The sequence below is a fragment of the Pistacia vera genome, unplaced genomic scaffold (assembly GCF_008641045.1).
Source record: "Pistacia vera cultivar Batoury unplaced genomic scaffold, PisVer_v2 Contig951, whole genome shotgun sequence".
In the NCBI taxonomy this organism is placed as follows: Eukaryota; Viridiplantae; Streptophyta; class Magnoliopsida; order Sapindales; family Anacardiaceae; genus Pistacia; species Pistacia vera.
Window position 1 is genome coordinate 97388 of NW_022196836.1, and position 12062 is coordinate 109449.

The 12062-nt window shown below is 34.3% G+C and overlaps 1 protein-coding gene, 1 long non-coding RNA gene and 2 pseudogenes across 2 annotated transcripts; 3 read left to right on the forward strand and 1 right to left on the reverse strand.

Annotated features, from left to right (window-relative positions):
• The first annotated feature begins 1497 nt into the window (after window positions 1-1497).
• Window positions 1498-2339, forward strand: LOC116120954. Its single transcript, XR_004126622.1, has 2 exons — window positions 1498-1556; window positions 2298-2339. It is a non-coding gene; the product is annotated as an uncharacterized LOC116120954 (long non-coding RNA).
• Window positions 2340-3931: 1592 nt separating this feature from the next.
• LOC116120941 lies at window positions 3932-4991 on the reverse strand (annotated as a pseudogene).
• A 2703-nt stretch (window positions 4992-7694) lies between these two features.
• On the forward strand, window positions 7695-8926 carry LOC116120942 (protein SRG1-like). The gene is made up of 4 exons (XM_031406922.1): window positions 7695-7949; window positions 8037-8284; window positions 8696-8871; window positions 8919-8926. The coding sequence occupies exons 1-4, from the start codon at window positions 7695-7697 to the stop codon at window positions 8924-8926; spliced, it is 687 nt and encodes a 228-aa protein (XP_031262782.1).
• On the forward strand, window positions 8832-12033 carry LOC116120953 (annotated as a pseudogene).
• The last annotated feature ends 29 nt before the right edge of the window (window positions 12034-12062 follow it).

Consider the following 12062-nt stretch of genomic DNA (forward strand, 5'->3'; position numbering starts at 1 on the left):
AACTTGGGTGCAAAGTCTCTAGGCTTGGGCTAAGTCGAGAGTAAGAATCCATTCGCCCACCCCGGACTCTATTGATTTTGGTCTCAGCCTTTTCCATAACCCACTACTCTATAGGCCTGCTTCTTAACTCAAATAACGTCTTAGGCTTAGATAAACGCATATTTGCTTTGATTTCCTCCTTAAGCCCATTAGAGAAGATCCCATCAGTAAGTCTTTTCCTACCTCTCGCAAAGGAGCGGCGTGTGCTTCGAATTGTTCCTGGAGTTCTGTTACAGTGCTAGTTTGCTTTAAGGCTACCAATGCCTGATAAGTTGTACCCTTGAAAGATGGCTGGAATCTGTCGATCAAGGTTGTCTTAAAGGTTTCCCAAGTCAATATCGACACTTGAGAGTCAACCCACTAGTACTAATTTAATGCGTGACCCTCTACATAGACAGCGACGACCTCCACTTTTTCTTCCTCTTCATATCGATTGATAACGAAATACCGGTCAGCCTTAAAGGTCCACCCATATGGATCGTCCCCATTGAACACAAATAATTATAATTTCTTATTCCTTTTCTCTTCTCTACCAATTTTTCCTCCATTTGATCGATCATGAACTCCACTCTCTTCACTGTTTGAATTTTCCATCATAGCTACCTTGCCCTTTTCATGGCTCTAGCTTTCCTTCTTCTCGTCCCTTAACCTCATCCATTCCCGAAGTTCCAGAATGGATACTCCTTAATTAACGGTTCCCAAATCCTCCTTCACAAATCCCATCTCCTTTTCCAGACCATCAATTATATTCTCTATTTTTGTTTTAACCATACCTAACTTGGCTTTGATGCCAATTTGATAAGAACTCCAATATAATCAATAATTAAAAAGAACCAAACACTCACAATCAAGAAAACACAGCAACTGGGAAATGATATGTAGAATAATGAGATGTATTATATTGATAAAAGAGTAACAAATGCAGACATTCAAAGGAAATAGTAATAAGTAAGAAAAGAAAACATAGTTACTAGCATTTCGAGGAGCTAGTGGCCTCCCAACAATATTCCCTTTAGAAAACAACTTAACTCCTTTCACAATATTGGTTCCCTTTTTATGCACACTTGATTCCCCACTAATATTCTCTAATTCTAGGACACGTGGATTATTCCTCTAACTAATTCTCACTGCTCTTCTTCCCACTAATGCCCTTTCTCCTCTTCTTTAGATACATCATAGTAATGGGTGGTCTATCAAATTATTAATCAGCTCTTATATATATCAGCCATGATATTCTACATACGTGGGGTCAAAAGCAATATTTAAAGATTATGGACTAAGAGAAATGTGTGTGTGTGTGTGTGTGTGTGTGTATCAGCCATGATATTCTACATACGTGGCGTCGGAAGTAATATTTAAAGATTGTGGACTAAGAGAAATGTATGATATCTCTTGTGCTTTTTCTTTCAAGTATCTCTCCTATTAGATAAGAACACGATAATATTTGTCTTGGTATGATAGGAGAGTGGGAGATAAAAGGGAAGGCTCTCTCCATTTTCTGTTTATAGAAACTCGAGGTATGTCATCTTTAATTCTTTGATATAATTTTTTTTTTTTTTTTTTTTTTAAGGACTATTATCCCTCACCTGTCGTGAGGTTTCAGTTTAAGTAACTCACACCCCCAAAAGTGTGAAAAATTACCTTAAGCTCCCCGCACATTTGAACAATTATCCAATACCTCCCCCTTTAGTTGTTAGTTTAGGGATTTATGTTAATTGGTGTATTTTTTACCCAGTTACAAGAACGATTAATATCCACAGTGATAGGAGCTCAAGGCTAATTTTTTATACCTTTGGGATGTGAGTGATTAACACTAAAACCTTAGGAGGGGTGTCGAATAATAATCCTTTTATAAATGATGATCCAATTCCACTCACACTTGTTTATAAAGAAAAGATTGTTAAAGGAAGTATGGAATCCAAGGATCGACATGGGCTACAAATGTTATCATTTTAAATGGGCTGGGCTAAATAAAGCAAAAGCCCAAATAGAATATTATCAAGAACGACCAGAACCGAAACCATGAAATCGCATTATTTTTACATAGATTAAATATTCTACTACACGTAGTAGCATGTCAGTGAGATAATACTACAAAGCTTCCAAACAGTAATATTAGGACCATTTATTCAAATATTGTGGTGCATGCTTTCACCATTTTCAATCTTCATGTACTCCAAGTTTGTCTTTCCTTTGAGCTTACGGGAGAAGAAACTTTTAAAGTACTCTTCCGTCCGTGGGTTTTCAGGATTTATCAGGCTTCTTGCAGGTCCAATCTCTGCATCAAACTTGGGGCCGACTAAAAAAGCAATTGATATCCTCTCTTTCACCGAGTTTATTGATGCTTTGTGCTCGACGGTCTGATAAAGTGCGTTGCTCATTATCTGAGTAGATTTATTCACCACATTAATAAAATTAAAATGTACAAGTTATTTACTACAACATAAACATATTAGTTTACGCAAATGTAAACCCGGAACTCTCAATTCTTTTTCTTTTTTCTTTTTAGGTATCCGAAGTATTCAAACTTATATTGGAGTCTGCCTAATTTTCAAGACCATAGAATACTCTACAAACCCAACGGACTCAGATAAATACACAAATATGGTGGATATCTCTCGTGCGATTCTTTTTCTTTTTATTAACTTGAAATTAGATTCTTGAAACTATGCAAGTAAAAATTAAGTAGAGAAAGAATCCTGATCTTGAAACTATTATTTATATGTCAGCAGGGGCGGATTCAGCCCCTTTGAGGGTAGGCCCTTAGATTTAAAAAAAAATTTATTAATATACAAGCCATAAAAAATTGTTAATTAACATATATATCCAGACCCACCTTCAGATTTTTAAAAAATAAGAACTATTATATATACTGTATATCTAGGTCTACAAAAAAACTTATTATATATATTCTAAGCCCACATCATATTAAAAGTTTAAAACTCTCTTTAGTATTTTTTTACACAGTTTTACCTGTTTTTTATGATTTTATCCCCAAATTCTTCACTCTCTCTTTCTCTTTCTCATGTTATTCGCTCTTAAAATTTTTTAAGACTGAAATTGTTAAATTTTCACTACTCAAGGTGTCATAATTAGCCCGGTTTTCTGTTTTATCAATTTTAGGTATGTGTATTGTTCATTTCAATTTAGTTTATTTAAAGATTGAATCAATTTTTTCTTTTTGAGGTTTTTTATTCTAATTTGAAAGAAAAAAGTATTTATCTTATGAGTTTATTTTGTATTTTCTGTCTAAGAATGAATCTGTTTTCTCAAATTAAAACCTTAACTATATTTTAAAGAACGTTATTCTTCACCCTTCACCCACCACTTTTCTATATTTTAAACGTCACCGTTCAGTTATTCAAAATTATTAAAGAAATTTGAGTTACTATCTATGTTTATACTAAAAAAAAATTCCCCTCTTTTATTAATTCATATTAAAAGTCAATGTAACGTTGACTTGATTTAAATTTTGGTTGACTTTAGCTTAATTAGGCTAGGTTTGATCAACACTATGAAAATTTATATTGTAATATTTGAAAGCCAAAAATAAAAATATTAAAAGAATGTTTTGTTTAAGGTTTACTCAACACTTTTACTCAAAATTTTCCTTCTCATAGATTTATTCAAATAAGAAAATATTGTGTTATTATATATTTTTTTTTCTCAGGTTCTTAATATTGTATTATTTTTTTAATTAAGGTTTAATAATTTTTTAATGTTTTCACTAGTAATTTGGCAAATAATGGCGGAACTGCGGAGGCCCCTCTACAAAAATCTTGGATCCGCCACTGTATGTCAATATCATTTATACTGAACAGAATACTACATGATATACATATTTAATTATTAATTTTCTCTTCTTCCTTTTCTATTTCTTTAATTTTTACTTTTAAGAGAACGAGAGAGAAAGGTTTGACAAACCTCTAGAATATCTCCCAAAGTTTATTGCAAGAGCTCCAGGAAGGATGCTGACGGGAATCCAAACGCTATCCTTTTTAATGTGAAGACCATCAACTCCATTAAGTTGATTCAAAATAGTGATAACAGTAGCATCAGAGTGAGGTGCAAGACCCATAACCAGCTCTGGTTTTGAACATGGAGGATAATAATTAACCGCACTGATTGGATCCCATCTTCAAACAATTCTTCCATTTCTTTAATCTCCGTGTTCAGAGTCTTTCCTATCATTCCAAAAATTTTTCTGGAAAGATTTTACATTTCCTGGAAGTAACACTCTAAAGTATTCCTGCATGTGCATGCACTATTAAATAAATAATAAATGCCAGATAATAAAACCATTAAAATTTTACCAAAAAGAAATTAAAGATGTTATTTCTCTGAGATCCAAGAGAAAGATGGATGACCTTAAGGGTGAAGGGAGCTCTGGGAAAAGGTGCGATTCTCTCATGTGAATAGGGTTAGTTGTCATGTACAACTTATCCCCCCAATCAAGTTTTCCATCGGATCGGACGACGCTTCCATAACCTTCAAAGTCGTCAGGCTTTATTTTGTATTTCATTTTCTCTTCTAGAGGAAGATTAAAAAATTCTTGGATCTCAAATTTCAGCTTCTCCAGCAGTGAAGAGCTAACTCCATGGTTCACCAACTACATCATAGTAACACAAAACTTGGGTTCATGAAATTACAATTAATCAACTAGACGAACCTTCATAGTTCCACTAACGATTACTAACCTGAAGGATACCCCATTCTTTGCACGTCGATTCCAACTTCGCTAGTTCAAACTCCGCCTGTTCCTTGGAAACCAAACGTTCCAAGTCAATAGTGGGGATTGCAGGGAAGTAATGGTTTCCGTTTAAGAGTTTTGGAGGCTCTTAATCTGGACGAAAGTAGCTATTTGGCACAGTGATATTAGGGTCTTTGATGAGTTCCTGCACACTAACTATGGAGAATTCAGAGTTCTCAAGTGGTGGTTGAGATGATGCCATATTGATCATCGCTTCAAGTAAAAACAATAGTATATACCTACCTCGAAATGGCATTAAGGGTATTTATATACACAGAAAAAGAAGGAAATTAATTAAACTTTTTGAAATTTCATGAATTATTTAATTAAGAACTGGGTAACTTCCTGGAAGCTACGAGAAATGAATTATAAACAAAAGCATGTGGATGCATTAACACTCAGGGCATGTGTTCTATCAATATAGAATTAAATACTGACACATTTTGCACAAGAGAGAAATCCTCTTAACAACCGAGGATATGGTGCATGTGGGTTATATATTAACTTCTAATTACATCTTAATTTATTTAGGGTTGCACAAGTGATCAAATCCTCCCAAGGGTTGCCTTAATGACACTTTCCCACCCAAAAAGTTTCAAAATATCACTTTTTCACCCAAACTTTATATTTGTCAATACCCAAAGCCAACTCCGACAGCACTATTACCACCATTTGAACCTCCAGTCTCTTCTTTACAAAACCATTTTCACTCTGACACATGATTTCTCATTGATTATTGGCCACTGTAAAGTTAGGGTTTTCTGTTTATTTTAGCTGATTTCTGATGACGAATATTTAATCAATCACCATCATTCGATCTACCAACCTTCGCTTTATAAAACCCCTCTTACCCTGACTCATGATAACTCGCCGAAAGCTGGTTGAGAAAAGAAAGTGTATTTTAGGTATTAACAAATTATAAACTTTAGATGAAAATGTGGTATTTTAAAATTTTTTGAGTGAAAAAAGATTGTTTACTCTTTAATTTATATGTAAGTTAATATTATGAATTTTTTTTTTAACTATTAACACGGGATGCATATGAGGATAAATTAACTTCAATTTTACTTTAGACTAGTTAATTAAATTATTAAATCAGAATAAATCAACACATCAACCACCGCTAACTTTTTTCTTGTGTGTATGTCCTTAAAAAATATTAGCCATGTATTTGATCACTTGCAAAATGTGACCAACGTTCTACAAGTAATTTATTTTAGGTCTCGTGTCGTTTCATGTTTGCGCCATTGGATAGATTGTCTGACACGATATTGATGTCATCAGATGCGTCATCGAAGACTGAGCCTAGATTCCAACAGCGTTGGCTGGCGACCCCAGTGTCAGTTTAAAACTTTTTTTATTTTCAAAATTTTATTTAATTTTTCAAAATATTTCAAATTTTTTATTTTTTGAATAATAATATTTATTATTTAGTTAAGTACAATGTTGAAACAAACAAATATGTGACAATATTATATTTAATCTAATTCAGTACGAAAAAATTAGTTCAGTCCAGTGCAGCGCACCAAACGCACCCTAATGATTCTTTTTATTATTTAAAAATATTTTATTTATAATTCTTCTTAATTTATAATATAAGGTCTTTTTTTTCCCTTCCCTTATTTAATTTTAAGTGTAAACAACTTTTTCCCACCTAAGGTTTGCCTTAATGACAATTTTTCATCCAAAAAGTTTCAAAATACCACTTTTCCACTTAAAGTTTAATATCTAACGCCGATTCTGGCAACAAAAATTCTCTCTATCACCATCATTTGAATCTTCAGTTTCCTCTCTACCAAGACACCTGATTTCTCATCAATTTTTGGCTATTGCAAAGTTAGTGTTTCCTATTCTTAGTTGATTTCTGATTGATTCCGGCGATGAATATTCAATTTGTCACCATCATTCGATCAACCGATCTCTACTCTATAAAACCTCTCTTATCCTAACTCTTGTTAACTAGCTGAACATCGGTTGAGAAAGTGAAGTGTATTTTGGGTATTAATAGAATATAAAATTAAGGTGGGAAAACTGTATTTTGAAACTTTTTGGGTGGGAAAGTGTCATTAAGGCAAACCTAGGGTGGGAAAAAGTAGTTTACTCTTAATTTTAACACCAAAAATTGATGGTAAAGTTGTAAGTGGCTAATTATGGGGGTAACTTGTTAGTTTTATATGTTGAAGGGGTGCGATGTAAGAAAACCCTAAAGAAACCATAAAGAAAGTTGAATGGACGAGGTGTTTGTGTTAATCTAATAATTTTTTCTCTTTCCCTGAAAAATGTTGAAACCTCAGAGGAGGTCTGTATATTTAACTCTATATTATATGATAGAGTCACTGGTCACAGTCACCCAACCTACCTCAGCACTGGTTAGGTCCATCTTTTTTCAAGTCGTCATTTTTATAATATTAAGTAATATTTTGATTTTATTTTATTTTTCTTAAAAAAAAATAATTTTCTTTTCAATCAGTAAACTCCTACAACTTTCACTTAAAAGTTTAAATAAATGTCTTAACTATTTTGTTCTATTAATTAGTTCGGATAATTATTTAATTTTCATGATATGATTTTAGTAACTTTCCCATTTATATCTCTTAAAATCATATATATTTTTGACAAATCCAATTTATAAAGGGTTTGGACACCCCTTTTTTGACAAACCAATTTTTTTAAAAGAGTTTTATCCAAACCCATAAAATACCCACGGTCCAACCCAATTGTGTGAGTTGGTAGATGCTTCTTATCATATATTAACAATATATAAAAGAAAATTTAGGCCTCGAACATCATTGGACCAGTAAGGATAAATTTCAACATTATCGAAGTCCAACTTTTTGCGATAAACCGGAGTCTTTGTCTCCAATCTAACCTGTGGTTACTGTTGCTGCTTCATTGTTTGTTAGTGATGGAGTTAGAGTTTCAGGAGGAAGCAGCAGTCAACTTTGGTAAATCTTTAATAGTACCGAGTGTTCAGGAATTAGCAAAACAACCCATCGTCGACATCCCACCTCGATATATTCGTTCTCATGAGGACCCTCCGATTGCCACCCATGACTCCTGTCTTCCATCTGTACCTGTCATTGATCTTCAGAAATTGGCTTCTGTGGATTATGAATTGGAGAGGCTGCACTTAGCTTGCAAAGAATGGGGATTCTTTCAGGTTCGTACTGTCAACTTAATTATTCATCTCAAAGATAAAGAGCAACTAAGTTAATCAGAAACTGATGAAAATTTATATGAAGTTCAGGTTATAAACCATGGAGTTAGTATTTCATTGCTGGAGAAATTCAAGTTGGAAATTGAAAATTTCTTCAATCTTCCATATGAAGAAAAGAAGCAGTTGTGGCTGGAGCCAGACAACCATGAAGGTTTTGGGCAGCTCTTTGTGGTTTCAGAGGATCAAAAGCTAGACTGGTCAGATATGTTCTATATCACAACCCTTCCACTCAATCTGAGGAACACTCAACTCTTTAACAAGCTTCCTGCAAATCTCAGGTGTCTCAATCTCTCTATCTCCATCAGCCCAATTCAACTCTGCTAATTAGAGCTATCATTTATAACTCTCAATCGGTTTAATCTGCCACATCCATATCATTCAATCAAATTAAACCAGTCTTGGTCTCTATAAAATTAATTTGAAACCGTTTACCATACACTTTTGTCGTTCTGGTTTACAAATGTAGTGATTAATTCTAAAATTACAGTAATCCATAGAATTAGATTCATGTTTCACATGGAACAGTCCGATAGATTTATAGTTAAGGGTCTAGTGGTTTATTAACTATGAGAATTAAGATTTGATGGAGACATGCCATTAACTGTACTGATCGACGTAGTGCTGCTGAGGAAAGTTTATGTTAACGGAAAGATGTGATTTTTATGTTCATCTTCATGAATTTGGTGCAGAGAGGTGTTAGAAACTTATTCCATGGAAGTGAAGAAGCTAGCTATGGGAATATTAGATCACATGGCTAAAGCATTAAACATGGATTGTGAAGAGATGAGAGATATGTTGAATGATGGAGTTCAATCAATGAGAATGAATTATTATCCTCCATGTCCTGAACCAGAGAAGGCCATTGGTTTCACACCACATTCTGATGCTGACGCTCTCACTATTCTCTATCAGCTCAATGACACTGAAGGCCTTCAAATTCACAAAGATGGGAGATGGATTCCAGTTACACCGCTTCCAAATGCTTTTGTAGTCAACATCGGAGACATCATGGAGGTAAAATTTGCTTTTGAACTTCTTATACTACCGGGAAAAACTCTGTTCTTGCATTGGATAATGAAGCCACTTGGCTGTAAATTATGACCAGAATGCTATCCTAACTGAATTTGAGCTTTTACTCTGACAAATACAAGATAAGATTCATGACATTCTTCCTTACAAAAAATATTATAAAATGAAAAATCTTCATGGCATATAATTGGGAAGAAATTCATAACATAGATATTCTTAAAAGTTCAAAAGAATTCAGATAGGAAAAGGACCGTAAACCTATTGTTGAATATGGTGTATATTTCTTTTAGTCTCGATGGATTATTTGCTTACAGCAACTCATTCGGGGGTGAAAGGGCAACGGTAAACCGATTGTCTAATTGATTTAGAATTAGTTTACTAGTATTTATGCTCTAATCGGGTTAGATTCGGGTAAATCCAAATGGGGTTAAGTTTCTATTATGTATTTTTTGTAATAATGAAAAACCTACGGCGAAATTGCTATTTATGACATCTCTAATTTGCATTTACAGATTGTGAGCAATGGCATCTATAAAAGCATTGAGCACCGAGCAACAGTAAACTCAATGAAAGAGAGGCTGTCTGTAGCAACATTCTATAGTTCCAAGCTAGACACTGAGTTGGGCCCGGCACCAAGCCTGATTCGCCCAAATAGTCCAGTGATTTTCCGGCGCGTCCCGTTGGAGAAGTATTTCAAGGAATTTTTTGCTCGGAAATTAAATGGCAAGGCGTACCTTGATTTTATGAGAATCAATGGATAAAGAAACTGTGGAAACCTGTAAGATTTAGAGTCAACTGTCATTCTCACTGGATTCGTTTACGGCCGTGGAGACTTGCAGAGTGTATTAACTGTTGTGACTTGACTTTTACATGAAAATCAATCTTCTTAATATGGAAAAAGACAGACTCACGTGTATTCTCGTATTTCACATTAATATTTGGCAGTGGCGTAGTTCCACTGCAAAAGTTGGATTTTCCAATAAAGCACAGCAAAAACCTTGCAATTATGTGATAATTTATTAATCAAATTACGCTTTCCCAGAAACTAATTGAGATCCAGCTCATCTATTCTTAGCTTTGCCAACATGCTAAGACTATCTGAACTCTAAAGTCTTGGAACTCAAATCTTCTACACTACGTTAAAGCACCATTCTCCATTAATTATGACATGAAATTCAAAATGTAATTGATAGTAACAAAATCATTGTCACTTGAAAATTCATGTACTATATATCATACTAATAATAATTGTTCGTAAGTACTGATGTTAAAGTCTCATATCGGTTAAGAGACGAAAAATTTAATCCTTTATATAATACAAAGACCATCTATTATGTCTGACGAAAAATTTAATCATTTATATAATACAAAGACCATCTATTATGTCTTTAAAGACTTAGAGATGTCTTTTCAACACAAAACCGTATATACCCCAGATCTGTAGATAATACCAATATCTTTGGAGACCCACCAACCACGGCATACATATATAATTTGCCCCAGTTGTATTAAAGGTATATGTGTATATAATTTGCCCCAGTAGTGTTAAAGGTATATGTGTAGAAGATTTTAGCCAATTACTTTTGATGCAAAACTATACGAATATTTATTAATCCAACGCCGACCGACCTGTAATAGAACTTCTAAACGAAGTTTATTAGCTAGAAATCTGCAATCTCCAGCTATTTTTTTTCGTATGTGTTCACTTCACGCATCTTACATTATCCATCCTGATTGTGTTTGTATATGTATATATATTATATATATAGGTGCCTCCGTGTGAGATTATTTCCAGTAACTTTGCGTACCCATATCACATAAGCACTCTCTCCTCTAAAGATGACAACTTATAGCACTTTTCCTAGAGTTCAAATAATCTTTTTGCTTTTTTTCTCAGTGGGTTCTTTCATGGCAACTGGTGATAATTTTTACCAAGATGTTGACTTAACCTGGGGTGATTATCGTGCTAAAATTCTCGACGGAGGAAAGTCTCTCTCGCTTACTCTTGACAAAACCTCCGGCTCCGGGTTTCGGTCCAAGAGAGAATATCTATTTGGAAGGATCGACATCGAGCTTAAGCTAGTTTCTGGAGACTCTGCTGGCACTGTTACTGCTTATTATGTATGTTCTTGTGGCCATTTTTTTTTTAATCTACTAATGCATATTCAATACATAATGAAAATCATAACGTATATATACAGATTATCTCCATTTTCTGTCTATGTATATATCATATTCTTTTTTTTCCAAACTGCATGGTAATATATATCAATTTAATTTTTGTTGCAGCTATCTTCTGAAGGGCCATATCATGACGAGATTGACTTCGAGTTCTTGGGAAACTCAAGTGGCGAACCATATATTGTCCACACTAATGTGTACACTCAAGGGAAGGGGAACAGGGAGCAACAGTTTTACCTATGGTTCGACCCAACCAAAAAATTTCACACCTATTCTATTGTATGGAATCCTCAACGCATCATGTAAGATATACGTGTATATGTTTAAAACAAACATTCTTACTTTAGATAAAGATTATCTTTATGTGCATGAACACATACAATGTTCTAATAAAATTTCTGTTTGATGATCGGATCAGTTTTTTAGTTGATAATATCCCCATAAGAGAGTACAACAATGAGGAAGCAATTGGAGTTCCCTTTCCCAGTAAGCAACCGATGAGGGTTTATTCGAGTGTGTGGGACGCAGACCAATGGGCAACCAGAGGCGGTCTAGTGAAAACCAATTGGTCTAATGCTCCTTTCACAGCCTATGATAGGAATTTCAATGCCAATGCCTGCGTTTCGTCACTTGGTTCATCTACTAATTGCGGTTCAAAGATAAGTCTATTCCCACAAACAACGGTTGGCAAACTCAAGGTCTTGATGCAAATGGCCGAAGATTTTTAAGATGGGTGCAAAAGTACTATATGATTTACAACTATTGCGCAGATTTGAAGCGATTTCCCAAGGGGCGCCCTAGAGAATGCCGGCGTTAAAGTTCTGTAGGAATGTATGTAATATAATT

Excerpts from the sequence above, each read along its gene's own strand:
- LOC116120942 (XM_031406922.1), top strand. The coding sequence starts at position 7,695 with ATGGAGTTAGAGTTTCAGGAGGAAGCAGCAGTCAACTTTGGTAAATCT. Across the intron at positions 7,950-8,036 it reads AAGAATGGGGATTCTTTCAG|GTTATAAACCATGGAGTTAG; the intron begins GTTCGTACTGTC and ends TATGAAGTTCAG. Across the intron at positions 8,285-8,695 it reads AAGCTTCCTGCAAATCTCAG|AGAGGTGTTAGAAACTTATT; the intron begins GTGTCTCAATCT and ends AATTTGGTGCAG.